General features: G+C 42.5%; 1 protein-coding gene across 3 annotated transcripts in view; it reads left to right on the forward strand.

Moving 5' to 3' along the window:
• Positions 1–23533, forward strand: part of PPP2R5D (protein phosphatase 2 regulatory subunit B'delta) — a 374106-nt gene that overhangs the window by 75531 nt on the left and 275042 nt on the right. For all 3 annotated transcript variants that reach the window (XM_029592779.1, XM_029592780.1, XM_029592781.1), the window contains exons 5-6: positions 6863–6973; positions 15484–15576. In XM_029592779.1, coding sequence (XP_029448639.1) covers positions 6863–6973; positions 15484–15576 — 204 coding nt within the window. The remainder of the gene's footprint in view (positions 1–6862; positions 6974–15483; positions 15577–23533) is intronic.

Genomic DNA, 23533 nt, shown 5'->3' on the forward strand with positions numbered 1-23533 from the left:
TTCAACACGGGACAGGACAGAGTTTTCCTACTGGAAGTTTGGATCCAGAGATTGATGTCTCAAGTGCGTCAATTGATGAACACCATACACCTGATGATGTGGTCCTACCTACAGGTACTCTGCTTGATGGTAGCTACCCTGGAAGTGGTACCTTGAGCAAGGGTGCATATGCATCCTCTTCAGTGCTCTCTGCTATCTCGTTGAATCCCGCAGTCTCAGGATTATGCTGTTTGGCTCCACTTTCCGATGGAAATCTGCTCCCACCTCCTGCAGAGATGTTAGAAGTGGGGAAAACTGAGAACAGAGGGATTTGAAGAAGTAGGATGGTGAGATCATAAATGTATTTATTTTTTCCTTTTGCTCTTTGGAGGGTAAGGGTAAAGAGATTTAGAGGTAAAATGGACTCTGATAGATTTTATCAAGGATTGTTGGTGGGGTTGGTTGATTGGTGGAATACTGGCATTCGAGAAACTTTAGATAAGTGGCACCAGAAAAGATTAAGAGCAGAAGGAATACATCTTCGGCCCCTTGCTTTTCACTAGCTTTATGTGATCAAAGGAGAGAAGTTAGAAGAATGAAGAAATGGGTAAAATCATATAGTTCGGTTGATAAGCCAATAGGTATTCTGGGCAGGTGATATGTGCTAAAAATGACTTTATGAAAGGTAGAATTTAGCTGTTGAGAACAAATCAAAGGAAATGTTTGAGTTGGTGCATTCTAACTTGGGCAGTGATTGCAGATCTAGGGTGATGGTCCTGGAGGATCCGCGTGGAGATGGCTTTGTGAATGTTTTGAAAACTAAGATTCAGGAGTGTAGTCTGTCTTTGTTGGCTAGGGAAGGGAAATAGCGGTCTGTGAGTGAGAGATGAGTCTTGGGGCATGGAAGTATTGCACCAGTGGGGATGAAGGAGTTGCAGAAGATCCTATCTAAGTAAACTTTCTCAGTGCCCTTTAGATCCTTGTCCCTCCTTCCTGATAGATTGTGCCGGATAATCTATTACTGATTTTACAGCAAATTGTTAATACTTCATTGGATAGTAGCTGTTTTCCAGCTCAATTAAATTAATCAGTTGTGACTCTGGTGTTGAAAATGGCCACTATGGCTAAGGGGGTGTTGTGCAAGCTATCGTCCACTTGCAAATAGCCCGCTACTGGCTAAGGATATTGAACAAGCTGTATGTTCTCAGTTGTCTTCGTATTTGGAGGAGACTAATGGTTTAGAAGTGTTTATAGTTCGGAGACAGTACAGGAAGAGGTTTTGTGTTGTAGGGAGAAAGAATCCGTGTTGAATCATTTTAGATTGACCTGGTGGATCGTGCCCTCTTGATGGAGAGATGTGAGGAACTAGGTCTGTCATGGCTGAAGGAGAGAATTGTAGTGGTGCAGGTGTAAGGAGAGCATTCAAAGCAGTTCCCCATTGTCACCTTTGTTTAATATGTTTATGCATCCAGTGGGGGAATTGGGATTTTAGGGTTTTGTGCAATTAAATTCTCATTAATCCTGCAGCCAGATATATTAAGAGTTGACTATTTGGATGTACCTTGGAAGGCAGGAAGTATTGCAAAGATCTTTGCAGTTAAAGATAGAAGGGGTGGGGTGAGCACTAGTAGCCTAGTGAAGGATTGTGGGTGATTTGTGCTGGACTTGGAGTCTTGTATGTCTAGGGTTGATTGAGTTTAAACAATAATCTGTTAAACTTGGTGGAGTAGCCAAGGAAATGGTTGCTTAGCCTGAGCTCCCATGTCATTAGGAAATGTTATCATAACTAATTGTAAAATTGTTACTTTTACTAGAAACGGTTACAGAAATGATTCAGAATTATGGAAATTTTGAAGAACACAGAACAGATAAGTAAAAATGTAATTTTTGAAGTTCTGAGGAAAGTTGCAGGAAGGGTCAGCAGAGGAAGAGATATTTAAAAAGTCATTGAGAGATATATGTAAAAGCTGATATTTAAATGGATGGAGATGGTTACAGATAGATATATTACCTAAACTCCAAAGCTTGGTTATTTGTTCTTTCTGTTTGAGGACAAGCCTGCTCCTGTATGGTGCAAGGGATTTATTTTGAAGACTGTGACTAATTTGGGTTTCCCAAGTTGTACTTCAGTGGGGGGGACTTGCCCGAGGAGTCTCATATTGAAACCTTGCGTCTGGAGGAGGAGCAGGGAATCCTGCTGGGAAAGTGCAGCCGCGAGGAAATGAAACCGTTATCTTCCTGAGCTGCAGTCTAAATGCTTTCTACTGATTTTTTTGGAACATTTTGAACATACAGTTTGCTTTATTTCATCTTACATGAAAAGGAAATGTTTATACAAAGTCTTCTGTGATGTCCCAACTTTTAAGTTGTGCCACGGCAGTGATTATACGAGCAGAGGCAGAGAAAAGCAGGCTGGTGCCAGCTGATGCATAAGCGTGGCTGAGAGTAGGATCTGGTGACCAGCAAGAAACTGCGTTACAAATTACAAATAATAAAAAGGAAAAATGTGGGTCAAGCATGACTGAGGCTCTTGTGCTTCAAGACATCAGTGAAGCTACTACGGTCAGATATTGCTCGGATTTCAATGGGGAGATAGAATCTCTAATGAACCTGGGACTCCGTATGAGATGCGTATAGGTGAGCGAGCTGTTACAGAAAGATGAGGACTTTGGGAAAAAATGACGGCTGATTTAAAGGAGCAGCAAGATGATTTGGAAAACAGGCACCGTCACTGAAATATTCACATTTTGGGAGTACCTGAGTCTAAAGAGCAGGAGGACACACACAATGGGCAATAAAGTAACTCAGATCCTTAACTTGGAAAGAGCCCACAGAGCATTCAGGAAAGAAGGAAGTGGTGGCAGGACACCAGGAGTGATTATTGCTTGCTTTCATGCCTTTCATGATAAACAAGAGCTCATGAACAAAATAGGCAAAGACTTTGTTAATTTTAAAGATCATCAAATTAGAATCTTTTCAGATTTATCTCAATACGCACTCATAAGGAAATGTAGTTTTAAACTCATATCGATTTTAAGAGAGAGAGATTAGAAGTAGATGGGGATTCCCCTTTTACTAACTTTCAATTTGAAGGGAAAAATATTTTCACTGCTGTTGAAGAAGTAATAGAATTTTAAGAAGATAAACCCCCCACAAGTAAGCATTCCTCTGCTAGAGACAACTGGACTGAAACGCTCCAGACAGAAAGTATCATCCAATACAGGAATTGCTGAAAAACCTTCAGAGATGGGATTTCTGCCAGAAGGCCATACAGGCTGAGAGTTAAATATTACACACGCTCTGACTAATTGATAGGAAATACTTACAGAAGGCTGTGTTCTATGCTTTGGTTTTTTCTTCTTTCTTTGCATTTTTCTTCTATTCTTCTTTGTCTATGTTCCTTCTTTTCTTTTTATGAATGTATATTATTTTTAATTGTTTTTTTCATGGTATATATAATTATAGGAAAGTTGTTTATAAAAGGTGAAAAATATGTTTTAAAAAAATGTATAGTTCCATAAATGTATTTAAATTATTTAGGCAGTTTCAAACCTTTGTGTGTTAAAGTTTGATTAATCCCAGACGGGTGCATTCCTAGCTCTGCCTGATTTTGCAATGGGTAATTTTGGGATTGGACCAATGACTAGGGGATTTTGGTGGTTGGGGGGTGGAGAGTTTGGGAAGGGGAAAGATATATATTGAATGCTGAGATTTGTTTATAGGAAATATTAATTCTAGTAACTATATACTATCATATTTTTTGGGTAATATTGACAACATTGTCAATGACAAGACTCCATATAAATTATTACCTAGAAAAAAATTAGCGATTTTGTTCAAGCCAAATTCTGATTGGTCAAATGAATAGTCTTAGGGTAATAACATGGAATGTATCAGGATTGAAGCCCCCAGTCAAAAGGAACAAGGTTCTACAAGCTCTTAATAGACAAAAGGCCATGAACGCTATGATTCGAGAAACCCATTTAAATGGGGAATGCGTGGGTAGTTCTGCTTCTTCAGGGACCAGAAACGCAGGTGTGGCATCCTTTTCCACAAATCAGTTCCTTTAGAAGTTGAGAAGGTAGTTAAGGATGCTTCTGGGAGATATGTTGTAATTGGGAAAATATTTGGAGAAAAGCTGATATTGCGTGATGTTTATGCTCCTAATACTTGTGATCATAATTTTTTTTCTACTTTAGTGGAGCAAACAACTATGTTTCTATATAAGATATTCCATTTGTGATGGGAGGGGATTTTAACTGTAGCAGACCAGACAATGGATAGATCGAGTAAAAGACATTCAAATGGTATCAATGATAAAGGGATTCCATTTTTATGTGACAATTTACAAATGGTCGATACTTGGCGAGTTCTGCATCCCAGTGAAAGAGATTCTACACACCTCTCTAAGGCACACATGATGCAATCCAGAATAGATTACATTTTTGTTTGCACAGTTTTATTTTCAAGAATAACTAATGCTGAAATTGGCTCTTTAGCTATCTCTGATCATATTCTAGTGTTGATTGATTTGTCATAAAAAACAAAAAAAATTGGAGATTTCTCTCTCTTCATTCAGATCCAGTCTTTAAGGAGCTTTTAGTTACCAAATGGAAAGAGTTTGTAGAATTTAATGCAGCACATACTGCAGATCCTGTTCTATTCTGAGAAGCAGTAATGCCAGGTGAAATTATTGCCTTTACAGTTAGTTGAAAAGAGGATATTAATAAAAAGATTTTGGCTTTGGAAAAACAATTACTTAAGACTAAGGGTGATTTAGCAAATAATCCTTCTAAGGACAACAAAGAGGAATTTATAGCAATTCAAATTACCCTTAATACTTTATTGCAACAAAGAGCACAGACTTCACTGTTAGATTATAAGCATAAATTAAATAATTTGGTAACAAGTCTGGTAGATTATTAGCTCGTCTAATTAGAGGTCAAAGAAATATTAAATATATAACATCAGTCCGATAAAGAAATAAGTAATGTGCTGTATGAGTTTTATCAGAAATTATATTCCTCAGAATTGGATAATATAGAATCTAGAGAACAATTATTAAAAAAAATCTCTCTCCCTCAAATTACAGAGACAATTACAAAATTGAAATGCTCCTTTCACTGTACATGAAATGCAATTTGTAATTAGTGAACTTAAAAGCTTTAAATCCCTTGGTCCAGATGGCTTTAGTGCTGAATTTTCTAAGATGTTAGTGAATTTATAGTGCCTTCTCTTATGAAAGCATTTAATAAAGCAGTATCAATTGGTAAATTGCCACTATTCTCTAATAAAGCCTTGATCACACTAATTCCAAAACCTAAAAAGACCCTAAACAGCCAAGCTCTTATTGCCCCATTCTCTTCTTCATCAAGATGTTAAATTTGTATGCAAAGATTATTGAAAATAGATTTAAACAAATTATACTCTTGCTTGTGGAGTTCAGCACCAAGAGAGTTGTGGATGGAGTTAAACTATCTGCTTTTTCGAAAGAGGGTGAAAGCTTAGCTCTTTCCATGTTAGACTGGTGTGCAGTATATTTTACTGATGTTTTTTTATTATGGTTTCTCTGCATGAGCGATTTATAAGAATGAATAAATAAAAGCATACAGCCCAGCCTTTAACCTGTTCTATGGTTTTGTGTGTGTGTGTATGCGGGAGGCGTGCATTGTAGCTGATTGTGTGTATGTGAGAGGAAAGCTTGCACTGCTACACCCCATGCTGTTCCTGTTCTATGGTTTTGTGTGTGTGTGTATGCGGGAGGCGTGCATTGTAGCTGATTGTGTGTATGTGAGAGGAAAGCTTGCACTGCTACACCCCGTGCTGTTCCTGTTCTGTGGTTGTGTGTGTGTGTATGCGGGAGGCGTGCATTGTAGCTGATTGTGTGTATGTGAGAGGAAAGCTTGCACTGCTACACCCCGTGCTGTTCCTGTTCTGTGGTTGGGTGTGTGTATGCGGGAGGCATGCATTTGTGAATGGAATCAGATTTTATTATTTTATTTTATTATGAAACTAGGTATTTATATCCTTTCCTTTCCTTTTGAAATGGAAATGTTTTTTTACATAAGAACATGCCATACTGGGTCAGACCAAGGGTCCATCAAGCCCAGCATCCTCTCTCCAACAGTGGCCAATCCAGGCCATAAGAACCTGGCAAGTACCCAAAAACTAAGTCTATTCCATGTTACCATTGCTAGTAATAGCAGTGGCTATTCTCTAAATCAACTTAATTAATAGCAGGTAATGGACTTCTCCTCCAAGAACTTATCCAATCCTTTTTTAAACACAGCTATACTAACTGCACTAACCACATCCTCTGGCAACAAATTCCAGAGTTTAATTGTGCGTTGAGTGAAAAAGAACTTTTCTCCGATTAGTTTTAAATGTGCCCCATGCTAACGTCATGGAATGCCCCCTAGTCTTTCTACTATCCGAAAGAGTAAATAACCGATTCACATCTACCCGTTCTAGACCTCTCATAATTTTAAACACCTCTATCATATCCCCCTCAGTCGTCTCTTCTCCAAGCTGAAAAGTCCTAACCTCTTTAGTCTTTCCTCATAGGGGAGCTGTTCCATTCCCCTTATCATTTTGGTAGCCCTTCTCTGTACCTTCTCTTTAAATGAATATTTGCCTGTAAGTGTAAACAGATGTGACATGTTCTCATGAACATCGGTATATAAAAACTAATAAATAAATGAATAGCTGATTGAGTGTTTGGGTGGGAAGTTTGCACTGTTGCAGCCATGCTGAGCATATTCTGTGTTGCTGCCACTTCTTCCATTGTGAGCTCCTTAAACTTGTATGGTCAGTACAGCCAAATGGTTCTTGTGTTGAATATAGATTGTGGTCTTCAAGCTCTGAATGTCGAATGTCTGTTCAGTTTTCAGTGAATTTGTTCAGGACTCTACCACCATCATCTAACCCAACGGGAGCAGAATTTGACCCAGAGGAAGATGAGCCAACCTTGGAGGCTGCCTGGCCACACCTCCAGGTAAGGTAGTGGGCATTGATAAGTACTGTTGAAAGGCAAAGAAGAAAAGAGCTGCTGGACAAACTGTGGAAAAGTGAGTTATACGTTGAAACAAGCACTAAATAAATGTGTATAAGCATCTGTGTCAGGCTGGAATAATAATGCCAGCACTCTGCATGGAGATTTACATCACATCCACACTTTGATTCACCCTCTCACCAGTCACTACCAAAAGTTTTATTCTTGGTTGCAAGTCAAGATGGATGATATCTGCTTTTGCTGTTTTTTCGCCTTTCACCTTGAGAACCATCTCTCTCCTCTCTAGCTAGTCATAGATCTCAACAGAGGCAGAGTGGATTTCCTCTTTGCTCTCATTTCATTTTTGTTAATGAACAGTTCTGCAGGTGTGTTTTATTGTGGTTATATGAATCATTTGGTCCAAGAAAACAAACCGGCAACCGATCCAAGATGGCTGATAGCAACAAATGCAAGGAGTTGAATCGGTATAAAAATGGACTTTATTGAATCTTGCCCGACTCTGGCCGAGTTTCGCTCAACGAGCTGCCTCAGGGGCTTGAGAGCCACTTGAGTTGGCTCAGATTAGCATGGAACTCTCATATCTTACTTAGAGAAACATCAGCAAAAACGGACTATGTAATCTGTTGAATCTGTTTACACCATTTTGTGTTGAGCAGCGAGTAGTACTGAATCACCATTGCGTTTACAGCGGTTGCTGTTAAAAGTGGTTGATTAAAAAACAGATTCCATTGGTAAAAACAGATTCAACAGATTACATAGTCCGTTTTTGCTGATGTTTCTCTAAGTAAGATATGAGAGTTCCATGCTAATCTGAGCCAACTCAAGTGGCTCTCAAGCCCCTGAGGCAGCTCGTTGAGCGAAACTCGGCCAGAGTCGGGCAAGATTCAATAAAGTCCATTTTTATACCGATTCAACTCCTTGTGTTTGTTGCTATATGAATCATTTGCCACACTGCTGCTCTTTAAGGGGTCTTATGTTGTTTTTCTCACACTCATGCGCATCAGACACCAGTGGCTCGTTCCAACTTTTTAAAATTTTTGTGTGCTGCACATCTGTCAGTTCTTTTAATTGAATCTGTTTGTCCATTTTGTGAGCAGTATGGCAGAGGAGTTAGACGAAAGTTTGCCTTTTTGCTGATGATGCTGAGATCTGCAACAGCGTAGACACCCCTGAAGGAGTAAACAGAATGAGAAGTGATCAAGCAATGGTCAAATGCTTAAATGCTTGACAGTTAAGATTCAGTGCAAGAAAGTGCAGAGTCGTGCGTTTGGAGTACAAAAATCCAAGGGACGGGTGCACAATGGGGAGTAGGTAGCTGATATGCCCAGACCAGGCGAGAGACCTCTAGTTAACTGTATCTGATCTAAAAGTAATGAAACCATACACTGAGGCAGTAACCAGGGCCAGGGATGCTAGGATGCAGAGGGAGAGGCATAACCAGCAGAAAAGGAAATTCTCTATACAGTTTGAGCGACATCTCACTTAGAATATTGTTCAGTTCTGGATGCCGTAGTTCCAAAAGATTCTAAAAAGGCAAGTCCAAAGAGAGGTAGCCAAAATGGTGTGGGGTCTGCACCAAAGCCATATGAAAAGAGATTTAAGGGCCTAAATATTTATACCTAAGATGGATACCTTGATGTGTTCTGTCACAAAACGTACCACCATCCCGGTAGAGGGAGGTGCGGCTCTGAAGGATGCTCAAAATAGGAGGAATGGAGGCTATCCTGAAGCAAGCCTTTGAGGCAGTGGAAATAAACTTGCAAATTGCTTCTTGTTGTGCCTTAAGAACATAAGAAATTGCCATGCTGGGTCAGACCAAGAGTCCATCAAGCCCAGCATCCTGTTTCCAACAGAGGCCAAAACCAGGCCATAAGAACCTGGCAATTACCCAAAAACTAAGTCTATTCCATGTAACCATTGCTAATGGCAGTGGCTATTCTCTAAGTGAACTTAATAGCAGGTAATGGACTTCTCCTCCAAGAACTTATCCAATCCTTTTTTAAACACAGCTATACTAACTGCACTAACCACATCCTCTGGTAACAAATTCTAGAGTTTAATTGTGCGTTGAGTAAAAAAGAACTTTCTCCGATTAGTTTTAAATGTGCCCCATGCTAACTTCATGGAGTGCCCCCTAGTCTTTCTATTATCCGAAAGAGTAAATAACCAATTCACATCTACCCGTTCTAGACCTCTCATGATTTTAAACACCTCTATCATATCCCCCCCTCAGTCATCTCTTCTCCAAGCTGAAAAGTCCTAACCTCTTTAGTCTTTCCTCATAGGGGAGCTGTTCCATTCCCCTTATCATTTTGGTTGCCCTTCTCTGTACCTTCTCCATCGCAATTATATCTTTTTTGAGATGCGGCGACCAGAATTGTACACAGTATTCAAGGTGCGGTCTCACCATGGAGCGATACAGAGGCATTATGACATTTTCCGTTCTATTAACCATTCCCTTCCTAATAATTCCTAACATTTTATTTGCTTTTTTGACTGCTGCAGCACACTGAACCGACGATTTCAATGTGTTATCCACTATGACGCCTAGATCTCTTTCTTGGGTTGTAGCATCTAATATGGAACCCAACATTGTGTGCTGGTGCTTAAAGCGTATTGTCCTTTGATGCACCTATGACCCTAGCTAAAGGTTTTGTGACCCCATTTAGGGTCACTACCTCCAGTTTGGGAAGCCCTGCGCTAGCTGGTCTATAAATCAGACTCTATCAAGGCTCTTTGAATGAGAGCCATGGTGACTTCTCTTAAGGACCACCTCGATTGAAGACCATCTGAAAAAATACGACTTAGGATGTGAAGGTGTACATAGATGACCATTGTTGGATAGCATGTTGTTTATCACCAGAGAAAGAGCGTTTACCATCGCTGGCCCCACTCTCTGGAACTCACTCCCCACTTTTCTCCGCCTTGAATCTTCTCTACTCAACTTTAAAAAAAGGCATAAAAACGTGGCTCTTCTTGCAGGCCTACCCGGATGCAAATCTAACATAAAACAGCCTCTCTCCCCCCGCCTTTCCGCCTGGCTCTGTATCCCACCTCAGATGATGTATCTTATGGAAATGTTGACTTTGTAACTCATTGAAATTCTATAAATAAGTTAATACTGCTATTACAGTTTACACACATGTTTTTATCTTACTCTCTCTTTCCTCTGTATTGTTCGCGCTCACTTTGCACTTGTTTTCTCCCGGCCCCCTCTATCCCTTTTCTTGACTGCTCCCCTTCCCCTTCCCTGTTATTTTTAACTTTCATTCTTCTCGAGTTGATTGTAAACTGGTATGATGTGTCCTACGAATGTCAGTATATTAAAAGATTACAAATAAATAAATTTATTTATAGTCATTAAATCCCACCCGATTACCAGATATCTGTTCTGGGTAGCTCACAATATAACATACACAATGTAAAACAATAAAACAGCTCAGAAGCTTCCCAGAAGAAATATGCTGTCACCTGTAGCTGCCAGGCTTCCTGTGGGAGGCTATTCCAAAGGGATGGAGTGACCCAGGAAAAAGCCCTGTTCCTGGTCTCTTGTAATCTAGCAGATTTAATGCCAGGAACAGATAGAAAAAAAGTCTTCAGACCGTAATGCCCTTAAACGTATATTCCAAAATAACTATCTCAGAATTACTGGTCTAGCCCATGCATGACTCTCAAAATAAGCGTCAGCAGTTTAAATTTAATTCTCTGACAAATCGGAAAGCAATGTGAGGTTTTCAATACCAGGCTAATATGCTCCCTAAGGGGTGTCCTGGTGAGCAGTCGGGTAGCTGCATTTAAGACTAATTGCAAAGATTTTACATGGAATTAGGCAGCAAGTATATGTAAGGTGTTGTAATAATCTAAAGTAAAAAATACAAATGCTTGTATAATAATCCTGAACGCATCTTTTCTTAAGCCTAAAAAAGTCAGATTTCCCAACTGCCTGCAATTGAGCCCAAAGAGAAAAATCACTAGTCACATTCCCCCCCAGATTTCTAGCCTGCACTGATAATGGGAGAGAAAAACCATGCATAGAAAATTGGACTGGCACGGCATCACCATTATCCTTCGCAACACCCAGAATTTCCATTCAACAAAAGTCTGTTGGAGCTCATCCAGTCTTAAATGTTTCCTGAGCGTCCTCCTCAGGCAGCCCAGTGAAAGGGAACACCATCTGGATGTTGTCTGCAGATGCCATAAAATAAACTCCCAACTCCTGCAGCAACTATCAAAGAAGAGGCAAATACAAACTGAAACTCAGCGAGGATAATGAGGAGCACTGAAGGATAGCAACTTTCTCCTGGCCGTATCTGCTGAGTGTGCAGTCCAGGAAGGAACAGAACCAGCCATGTGGAGAGACAGCATCAACCTCTTATCCCAGTAGTCACTCTCCACTGATGGGGGCTCGGTTGCTTTTTTTTCTGTAATTGCTCTTTTGTGCAACCATTAGTTTGCTTACCTGTAAACAGGGTTCTCTTTAGACAGGATGAATTAACCATGCTTATTTCCTGCCCTCCTTCCTGGAGAGTTGATTTACCTTGCTAAGCTCTGACATTTCATGAGGGGCTCACGAAACAGCACACACGAGGTGTACTTAACTTTTACTGAGCTCTGAGAGATGGGTCCATTTGGCGCCATCGGATGTCATCACCAAAGTGTCATGTGTAACTAATCCTGTCTGTAGAGAACCCTGCTTACAGATAAGCAAACTTGCTTTTCCTATAATATCAGTACATTTTCTACTAATTCATTCACCGCTCTACACAGACCGCCCGTTTTAAAATACCCTAGATGGAGAAGGGTTGCTAATGACCCATTGGGAAGGCATTGGTGTAGTCCTTGTCGGTGCCACCGCTCTCTCATCCTTGTCTTGTTTCGTGCCTGCCATTTCTTCATGCTTGAATTGAAAGTGAGATACCATGGCATTTACTAAGCAAACAGCCCATACATCTACTGGTGGGAAGGCACCCGGGAAGAGAGCCCAATTCACAGAATATTTTGTAAAGAAGCTTTTAACTGTTAGTTTGCTCTTACATTTCTGATTTTAATATTTTTGAAGTAATATAGTATCGTCTTGCATATCTTTAAACATGCTGTTTTATGGATGTAACCTTGTAATCTGCACTAGGTACATGTTAGGAAGATGCGGGCCAGAATTAAGTTTTAAATAAATAATGGAGGGCCCAGGGACCAGTACTTGAACCTGTGCTGTTTAGCATATCCATGGATTATCTGGAGAACAGTGAGTCAAGTGAGCAAATTTGCAGATGACAGAAAATTGTTTCAAGTTGTTAAAACAGCAGTGGATTGTGACCTTGTGAGACTGGGAAACTCTGCATCTGGATGGCAGGTGCAATTTAATATGGGCAAGTGCAAAGTAATGCAGATAGGGAAAAATAATCCCAGCTACAGGTACCCAATACTGGGTTCTGTGTTAGGGGTCGTTACCCTGGAAAAAGACCTCCGAGTCCTTGTGGACAGTGTCTTGAACTCTTCAGTGTGCAGCAGCAGTCAAAAAGGCCAATGGAATGGCTTGAGGACTTGTTTTCATCAGCCTTCAAGTTACAGTGATCAGGCTTATGTAACTTCTTATGTCTTATTTGACAATTTGCCTATATTATGCTGTATTTATTGTAACTACATATATTTTTATTATGGATGTACAATGATGTAATCCACCGTGAACTCTCAAAGTAATGTGCGGAATACAAAATTTTAATAAATGAAATTTAATTTAGGAATTATTTGGAAAGGAATAGAGAATAAAGTTGAGAATATAATAATGCCTTTGTATAATCCATGGTGGTGAATGCATCTTGAGTATTGTGTGCAGTTCTGGTTGTCACCATCTCAAAAAAGACATAGTGGCCTAGGAAATGGGAGAAGGCAAACCAAAATGATAAAGGAGATGGAAAATCTCCCTTATGGATAAATATATTCTGTTTAGCTTTAGGGCTCTTTAGCTTGGAGAAAAGATAACTGAAAAGTGATGAGATTGAGATTTATAAAATTATGACTGGGGTGGAACGGATAAATAGGGAACAATTATTTACCCTTTGAAACATAGAAGGGATGGCAGGAAAGGACCTTATGGCCCATCCAGTCTGCCCGGCAAGCTCTCATAGTTACCAGTTTCCCATATTTATCAGTTACTCAGTCCTGCTAAGGTCAGGGCTCATGTTGGTGACTGTTTTGAGTCCAATTTCCTCCCCCCCCCCCTGCTGTTGAAGCAGAGACTGTTGGAGATGCATCAGAAGCGTAGTATCAGGCTTTTTGGTTAAGGGTAGTAACAGCCGCAACAAGCAAGATACCCCCATGCTTATTTGTTATCCCAGAGTGTACAGTTCGATGCCCTTGTTGGTTGTTGACTGAATGCCATTCTTCTTTTCCCCCTGCTGTTGAAGCAGCGAGCAGTGATGAAGTTGCATCACAGTATGAAGGCTTATTTGTTAAGGGTAGAATTCCTCACACCAGCAAGTTACCCCCAAATCTCTTACTTCATTCCTTTCCCCCTTGTCTTTAGGGACCCACAGTGTTTATCCCATGCCCTTTTGAAATCTTGCACAGTGTTTTACCTTCACCACCTCTTCTGGCAAGGCATTCCAGGCAATCACCACCCTCTCCAGAAAGAAATATTTCCTGACATTGATTCTGAGTCATCCCCATGACCCCTAGTTCTATTAGATTCTTTCCAGCGGAAAAGGTTTGTTGTTGATCGTGCATCATTAAAACCTTTCAAGTATCTGAAGGTCTGTATCATATCTCCTCTGTTCCTCCTCTCCTCCAGGGTGTACATATTTAGGTCCTTCAACCTCTCCTCCATAAGTCATTTGATGGAGACCTCCCACCATTTTGGTCACCCTTCTCTGGACTGCCTCCAACCTGTCTCTGTCCCTTTTGAGATACGGTCTCCAGAACTGAACACAGTACTCCAGGTGAAGTCTCGCCAAGGACCTGTACAAGGGGATTATCACTTCCCTTTTCTTACTAGATATTCCTCTCTATGCAGCCCAGCATTCTTCTAGTTTTAGCTATTGCCTTGTCACATTGCTTTGCCATCTTTAGATCACTAGACACTTGTCACCCCAAGGTCTCTCTCCTGTTCCGTACATAGCAGCTCTTCACCCCCCATCGCATATAGTTCCTTCAGATTACACATCCCAGATGCATAACTCTACATTTCTTGGCATTAAATCCCAGAGGATGTGGTGAAGGCGCCTATCACAGGGGGGGGGAGAAGAGGCTATAAAAGGTTATTAGGCAGGCAGACTTGGGAAAGCCAGCGCGTATCTTGGGAGTGAGGTACAGGAAATAGAGCAACCATCAAGGACTTGCCAGGTACTTGTGACCTAGACTGGCTGCTGGCTGGGCTCGATGGACCATAGTCTGACCCAGCATAGCATTTACCGTATTTTGCAGTCCATAAGACGCCCCTGACCCTAGGACGCACCTAGGATTTAGAGGAGGAAAATAAGAAAAAAATTATGTCCCCATGACGGGCTCTGTACGGAGCTCCCCCTGGAGCGAATGTAGCGCGTCTCCCTCTTGTGCGCCGTCCCCCCCCCCCCCCTCCTCCTCCCAACTCAGCCCACTCAGTATGGTGGCACAGGTCAAATGATTTTCTAATATATCTAAACAAATAAGAAGGAAATGGCCTGTACTAACGTTGATGCCATGTATCGTCTTCTGCCGGTCTGCTCTTCCCGTGGTGCATCTTACTGCGAAGGTCGGCGGTACCCGGGAGCTGTTTGAACTGGAGGGGCCTCCGTAGCGCACGCGGTTCAAACAGCTGATGTTTGACCTGCACCACCGTACTGATTGGGCTGAGTTGGGAGGAGGAGGAGGGGGACAGCGTGTGAGAGGGAGAGAGGCTACATTCGCTACATAAGACGCACAGACATTTTCCCCCCACTTTTGGGGGGGGGGGGGGGGAAGTGCGCCTTATGGACCGCAAAATACGGTAGTTCTTATGTTCTTGATGATGTGGTCTCTTGGTATTTTGTTGTTTTGGTGAGCCTTGGCTTGACTGCAGAGGAGTAGGAGGTGAGTTTTTCTCTGCTGAAAGTATTGTGTGAGCCTCTGCTCTGCAAGCAGAACACACTTTGTTGGAAACCCATGGGAGAATTTACAGAAAAGGATTGAATATAATTAAACAAAATTCCTATTCTGCTTGGTGTGCACATTGTGTCTTAGCGTAGTAATGTTGTGCATGGTGGCAGAGTGGCTTGTTGAGGATCTCTTCCTGGATCACCCCTGAGCTACTCTCACTAAAGAATGTTAAATACAGGGAGAGAATTTCATTCTCTGCATTAGCAGCTTCTTCCTTTCTCAGCTTTTTCTCTCTCCCCCACCTTTTCTCATTTTTTCATTACACCTTCTGTTGTGTCATTTGTTTTGCTCTATTTCCCTGTTTTTTCTTTCTTTTTTTTTTATTTTTCTTCCCATCTTTCCTTCTGTTTTTTGGATTCTTACTGTTTTTTTTCTTTTTTCAGCTGGTTTATGAATTCTTCCTGAGATTTCTGGAGTCACCAGACTTCCAACCAAATGTTGCCAAGAAGTACATTGATCAGAAGTTTGTTTTGTCAGTAAGTTGCTTTTCTGTCTATCCCTGCATGCCTCTTTATACCAGTGTGTAAACACATAGGGGCGGATTTTAAAACCCCTGCGCGTGTAAATCCTTCCGGATTTACGCACGCAGGGCCCTGGCGCGCCTATTTTGCATAGGCCGCTGGCACGCGCATAAGTCCCGGGGCTTCCTGTCGGGGGCGTGTCAGGGGGCGTGGCGAGATGACGCGGCATTTAGGGGGCGTGGGTGCCGTTTCGGGGGCGGTGACGTGGGCGTGGTTTCGGCCCAGGGGCGTTCCGGGGGCGTGGCTGCAGCCTCCGGAACAGCCCCTGGGACCGGACCACGGAGCGGGGCAGCCGGCCGACGTGTGCAAAGGTAAGGGGGGGGTTTAGATAGGGCCGGGGGGGTGGGTTAGGTAGGGGAAGGTGGGGGGAGGGCGAAGGAAAGTTCCCCTCCGAGGCCGCTCCGAAATCGGAGCAGCCTCGGAGGGAACAGGCAGCACGCGCTGGGCTCGGCGCGCGTAGGTTGCATAAATGTGCACCCCCTTGCGCGCACCGACCCCGGATTTATAAGATACGTGCGGCTACGCGCGTATCTTATAAAATCCAGCGTACTTTTGTTTGCGCTCGTGCAAGTATTTAAAATCTGCCCCATAGTGTGTATATGTACATGTAGTATTGTGTTGCACTGGAATGTATCTGTCTGGGAATTTGGAGTTTATTTTATGTATAGACTGTAATGGAAATTGCATTTTAAATATATGCATTTATATAGAGGTATATAGAAGAGACCTTCAGGGTCATAGTTGCGCAACTCATGTGCTGCTTGAGAGGAGAATGGTCACCAGAAAGAAGAGCATCAGCTTAGAGTGGCAAGAAGAGATCCTATATCTGCTTTGCAGGTGATGATTATTTCTCTGCCACGGAATATGCATCTGCCGCAGTGTACCCAGTTCTTATGTTAGATACAATGAGAACATTAACAGGTGCGGAACGAAAAACGTTGCAGTTACAATAAAACAGGGAAATACACAACTGGGAGCAGTGAAAAATCGATAGAAATTTAACAGAGAGAAAATATTTACAAATTTATGGTATTTACTAAGTTATGGACTCTCACAGAGATATTGTTTACTATGTTAAGGTAAAGTCAGAGTCAGTTAATGGAGAGTTAAGGTTCAGTTGGGGTCTGGGAAGGCTTTCTTGAATATCCACGTTTTGAGTCTTTTCCTGAATGTAGGAAGGCAGGGTTCCTGTCGCAGATCCGGTGGGATGGATTTCCATAGAGGTGGTCCTGCTGTGGAGAAGGCTCTGTCTCTGAAGGTTATGTGCTGAGAGGTTTTGGAGTGTGGTACCTTTAGCGAATCTCTATAGGACTCTCTGATGGGTCTGGAGGAGGTGTGTTTTCTGAATGGGATTTGTAGGTTAAGCGGAGAGTGTTGATGGATATCTTTGTAGATAGAGGTAATGGACTTGTATATGATTCTATAGTGAATTGGCAACCAGTGTAGGTCTTTGAGAACTGGAGATATGTGATCTCTTCTCCTTGTGTTTGTCAATATTCTGGCTGCCGTATTTTGAACCATCTGAAGAGGTTTAGTGTGAGATGAGGGTAGACCTAATAATATAGAGTTGCAATAATCTAACTTAGAGAAGATTATTGCAAGATGGTTGCAATCCCTGCCATACTGCCCACAGTATGGCTGCTTTGTGTGAATTCAAGAAGCAGTTAATCTCTACTGTAGGCCTCCTGCTGTTCTCCATATGCTGACCTGGTCAGTGTTTCTGATAGTTGCAGTTCAAGGGTTTCTGATAGTTACAGTTCTTTAACCAGCCAGGTTTCAAGAAAACCCCACAATTCTTAGTCTAAAACTGATTCTGGCATCCCAATAAACTGCAAATTATTGCAGCGCGACTGGTTTTCTAAATCTTTTACTTTTTCATGTAGCTGAATTAGCCATGCTGTCTGGGTATGTCCTTCGTACCACTAGGACTTTGAGAGCGGAGCTCTCAAAGTCAAAAGAGGGAGGAAGAATGGTGGTTAGAGCAGTGGCTACGAACCAGGAGACCAAGGTTCAATTCCCACTGTTGCTCCTTGTCACCTTGGGCAAGTGACTTTACCCTCCATTGCCTCAGGTACAAACTTAGATTGTAAGCCCTCTGGGGATAGGGAAATACCTACAGTACCTGAATGTACTGTAGGTACATCTCAGATTGAATGTTGGTATATAAAAATAAATAAATAAAATAAATAATGAATATTACAGACTCTTAGCTAGGTACTCCCTCTCTGCTATATTCTGGCAGGATCACCTCAGGTACCTCAGTCTGAATTTTTCCGTGCAACAGTGTGTGCGGAGCTCTCTCCTCCTCTCTTCACATTACAAAAGTATTAAAAAAATCTATCTATTTACTCTTTTCATCAAAGAAGAAAGGAAAAGAAGTAAAAAAAATCTCTCAGCAGCCTGCCCATATGAGAGAGTTTCCAACATCTCTGGGCATTCCCTCCCCCTCCCGGACGATGATTGCCTCAGCTAACCACCTCAGTTGAACCCCGATTCATAGGGCTGGCACTGAGTAGAGGCAGGGGGAGGGCAACAAGACATTTATTTCTATAAGCTGCTAAAGGAGACTAGGGGCATGTCCTTACCACTCTCCCAACTGCAAGGCCGCAGTATCAGGCGCGCTTTGACGTCAGGCCGTTTTCAGAAGCGAGCCTTAATAAAAAAAAAAACCAAAAAAGAAGAATTTCAAACTCTGGCGCCAGTGCGCAGGCACGAGCGCCGGCACACCACGATGCCAAAATGGGTGCCGATGCGTAGACGCCAGAACCAGCGCGCCATTACATTAATGCAGAGACAAAGCATCCACTCAAGTGCCGCTGCACCGAGACAAGCGGCCGCCGATGCATCGATGTGTCGATTGGCTGCCAGCGAGCTGATGCATTGACACGGCCATTGGGTGTTTTTCCCTTTGTGCGCAGAAGCGCCGAAGATAACACATGCACCGTGAGTGCCGGCGCACTAGCGCGTGCGACATACCAGCCGGCACACTGAAGCTAGAGCCGGGAGACATGGCGCAATGACGCCTGCGCCAGAAGGCCGAAGCATCGGTGAGTCAATTTGAGGGCCTGGCGTAAGCAAAGTGCACCAAGGACGCCAGGTCATTGGCGCAGGCAGCAAGTACGCCAGACCATTGGCACCAGTGACGAGCGCACAGGCACTGTTGTGCCCGCCAGGCGCCTAACAACATTGCATCATAGCAATCTGTCACTGCTACGGTATCAGCTCCTCCAACCAGCACAAAAACATTAAAAAAAAAAAAGAAAAGGAAAAACAAAACGCCAACGGAAACTGGTATACTAGCGCCGAGTTCGTTTTTCAGCATGTTCTACCACCTGCGCAGTCCGCAGAGGTCGGGCAAGGTTTATCATGACCACCAGTAGGATGCTACTTCTCTGTGGGAGGCTGAGGAACAAGCTGGAGTTTTGTTTTCCGGTTCCTCCTGAACCGATGGTCCTACCACAGCTTCCAGTTAACAGCTTTGCTGGAGAATTCCTGGGAAACTCCCTTCTTGGTTCCCAACATTGTCACATCGACTGGATGTACAAATGAAAGATTTGTCTTTCTATGCTACCGTTCACGTTACACATCTCTCTGTGGAGGTTCAGTTGGAAATGCAAACATCTGGTAAGTCCAGAATTCATTCCAACTCACTGTGCATGAAAACCGTAAGTACTTGAAGGACTTAAAAAAAAAAAAAAAAAAAAAAAAAAAAAAAGGACCATTTCATGTTAATGGCTCACAAACCGTGTGCAAACCACCAACTTGCGTTGCGCATCTCTTGGATAATCTACAGACTCTACAAACCACATTCCAAAAAACCTTGCCTCAATACCTTAACATTGAGAAAAGGTGGAGGCACTTCCTGAACTCCGTTCCGAAGATTTTTAAGTCTCCTTTAAGACTTCAGCAGCTACCTTGGCAGCCAGACGCCTTCCAGGCTTACGTACTAGCGCCATATGAAATGTCATTTTCATGACAACTGGGCATATTTGCCATGTCGTCCAGTCATTTTATTATGAGTTTTTTTCAAAGATGCGGTCACAAGGCTTGAAGAACAGGAAAAGGCAGTTTGTTTTCCTCACATCTCCTCAACGTCCATCTCTCTCTCTCTTTATATCCTCTACCGAGGATCATAAAAAAAAAAAAAGAGGGGAAATCACCCTTCAAGCCTTATTCCTATTGTAAGCCTCCATCTTACCAATCATTGCGACAATGAGCTGATCAACTACACCATATCAGCGTATTAGGATGCCTGGCCAGCCGCGGCATCCTACAGATCTTCAATCTATAAAAACCCGGTCCTGGGTTACAAATCGTACGCTACCATCATCACCTATGGGATAAGGTTTGTCCACTTATTTCCCAGTCTAACATTATATTGGATCAATGGGTCTTCCCTATAATCCCCTTAATACTTCACAACAATCATATAACATAAGAAATTGCCATGCTGGGTCAGACCAAGGGTCCATCAAGCCCAGCATCCTGTTTCCAACAGAGGCCAAACCTGGCAATTACCCAAACAATTAACAATACAGAAGGACTTCTCTCCAGTCCATTCCTCAGTCCTTCATCCCGAGAATTGCACTGCCTTTGCAATAGGTGTATGCTTGAACATCGAAGCACCCCAGTTCCTGGTGTCACCTATGTTTTTTCCACATGATCAACCATTCCACCCACCAAAACTCTTCCATTCGGCCTTCCTTCTTCCCCCCCCGGTTTCACCAAATACTAGGCAGTGGTAGTGGTAGAGGGGGAAAATAAATTAAATAAAAAAATAAATAAATAAATAATAATTTAAAAAAAAAAAATATATTCCCTATCTGAACGATTGCCATCTCATATCGTCCAGTCCAACGCTACTAAGAGGCCATCTTGGCATCCGATTCTGGCCTAGACAATCCAAGGCTCCTAATCCATTACAAAAAAACCCAAAACTCAGCATTGGAACCTATTCCACCTGAAATTCATAGAAACCTACAGTCTCTAAATTCACGACAGGTTTCCTACCTTATCCGAGAGCATTAGCCCTCTTCACATGGTCTATAACTCTGCTCATGGTACTACAAGGACAGTGCGCCAAGCCATGACTTTTTCTGCGGCATATAAAGCAGCCATCTATGTAGTTCTGCATACGCGCCTACATATGTGCTGACTGTAATGCGGCCTCAAACGTCGCTGGACTCCTTTTTCTCCATACTTTGGCCACTTACATTACTTAGCCAGCAAAAAAAAAATAAAAAATGGGAGAACCCGCAATCTGTGGCTACTCCATTTGCATATTGATGGGCTCACCCCTACGTTTCCTGCGCTATCAATAATACCATAGCGTCTGAAAGACTTACAGACACAAGCTCTATGGACTTTGTTAGAATGTACACTGCACGTAAACCTTCAAGAACTCACAGTGGTTAGACATCCTCCTAACCTCCAAAAATTCCATACAAAGAGAAATAGTCCCGATTCCCACGGAATCAACTCCAGTGCTCTTTTTTAAAAAAAAAAAACAGACAGTCCGATTCATGGAACCTCTATGAAGAGACAGTTCAGATACTACATCACCCTCACCGAGTATCCATCTCATTTCCATTAACTCATCTGCCGGAATTTACGATTCCAGAGCGCACACACTCAGCATCATTTCTCACTCCCATCAAAAGGGAGCTAAATACAAAGGTAACTCCAGAAATATTCTCACTGAGAAATCTCACTACAGTGGATCTCTTGCAACACTGTACAACAGAAGAAGGGGGAACCTTTGTTCATTTCTCTGATCTCACTCAGACTCCAGACGCCTATCTCCTAGATTGGTCACAACGCAGATTTATGCATTCCCTACATCACCTATCGTCTCTGGAAAATTCCAGAGCGGCGTACACGACCAGACGGACCTGCCATAATTGCGGATCTGCAAAAAAAAGAGAAAAAGAACCAAGGGGATCTTTTCCTCATCGCCCAGCATAGCCACGCCATCCACGGTACAGTTATCTATGGCGGCTTTCGATCCGCAATCCAGTTCTCCTGGGCGCAAGCTGACAGCTTCTTCCCTAACACAAGGGAGCATCCTCTCCTCTCCTCCCTACACCTTATGGCATGGAGATTGATGGACTAGCTTATCATTTTCTCCTATCCTCAGGAAAACTATACATCACATTCAAGTACCAGGACAGTTATCCTGCTCCGGTTCCCGGATATGCATCAACGGGTGTAACCCCCTTGACTTGACCACCTGACTGACTTCTGTCCTACCTCCATCTACATTTCAGTAGGGACATTGCGACTCCTCGCCCAAGTTCCTGTAAGTACCATAACAGCATATCATCTTCCTCTAGATGAAAAGCCTATTTCATGTTCCTTGGTATCCAGATTCATGTAGGACATAGTGCACCTACATTTTTCTTTTTAAAAAAAAAAAACCCCCACAGATACCATGGAACATTTTTATGATTCTCGAGCGGATAATGCCTTTCATCCCTTGCACCTCTGGACACTGGATCATCTTCGATACCTCTCATGGAAGGTGTGTTTTTTCCTAGTCACTTTGACTTCTGTAAGGCCATCAAGTGACTTGCAAGCATTACTTCACTATCCTCTTTCTCTTCCATTTTCCCTCGGCAAAATGATCTTCCGCACTTGCCCGAAATTTCCACTCACGATAATGTCCTGTTTTTTCTACATTAACCTGGCTGTCCTGTTGTCCACGTTCCACCCTAGACTTCTTGCACAAGGTACTGAGACAAAGGTTACATACCTCTGATTGTAAACGTACGCTGGCATACTACAAAGGGCGCACTCAATCACCCAGTCGACCCTCACAACTCTTTCTTTCCTCAACCAGATGACCATGGGCGTCCAGGTCCTCAACAACTTCTCACAAGGATATCTAATTATATCCATTTTTACCTACAATAGTAAGTCGCACACGCTATCTGCGACCCTAGGGATGCCTCATGTGCATACAACAGTGACCTCGATTGCCCCTCTCTCCATCAAGTGCCTCTTATGGACATCTGTGAAGCGGCGACATAGTTATCACTACACAATTTCATATCCCACCAGTATTTACACACTCAGTCAGTGAATGATCCCTTTGCGACAGACTTCCTACAGAAGTGCAAAGATCCAAACAAATAAAGCCTTCATAGGAACTGTCCACCACTATTATGAGCAAAAAAATAAATTTTTAAATGACACACAAAAACTGCTCAATACGTCAGCTGGGGACTCCCATATAGCATGGCTAATTCAGCTGCTTATCTACGTGAAAAGAGAGTTTGCTTACCGTAAATGGTATTTTCTGTAGATAGCAGATGAATTAACCATGCTGACCCGCCCGCCTCCCCGGACAGGTCTAGCAGAGCTAACTAACACTTTGATACTGACTGAGGTACCTGAGGTGATCCTGCCAGGATATAGCAGGGAGGGAGTACCTAGCTAAAAGTCTGTAATAGACTTTGAGAGCTCTGCCACCTAGTGGCATGGAGGACATACCCGTACAGCATGGCTAATTCATCTGCTATCTACGGAAAACACCGTTTACGGTAAGCAAACTTGCTCTTTTCCTTGATCCAAACTGTTTTGCTCTGAAGCTCACTCAGTTTTTTCTGCTGTGCTCATGTCATCCTCCATTGTTGAGACATGCTGCTCGACTGAGGCTACCTGCTGCGTGAAAATTTCCATGGTATTAATGGGTTCATCAAATTTATTGCACATAAATTAATATTTAATGTCTATGGCCAGGTTTACTACAGCAGTAAGCGCTTCAATAAGAGTTTGAGTAGATGCTGGATCAGTTGTTGAAGCCTCTCCCTCTCGATCCGTCATTTTGGGCTCTATCGTCTTCACCTTCTCTTTATCTTTCTGAGCAATTTTCAAGGTCATAGGAATCCCAGATCTCTCCAAAACTACGAAA

This window comes from Rhinatrema bivittatum, chromosome 3, assembly GCF_901001135.1.
Source record: "Rhinatrema bivittatum chromosome 3, aRhiBiv1.1, whole genome shotgun sequence".
In the NCBI taxonomy this organism is placed as follows: domain Eukaryota; kingdom Metazoa; phylum Chordata; class Amphibia; order Gymnophiona; family Rhinatrematidae; genus Rhinatrema; species Rhinatrema bivittatum.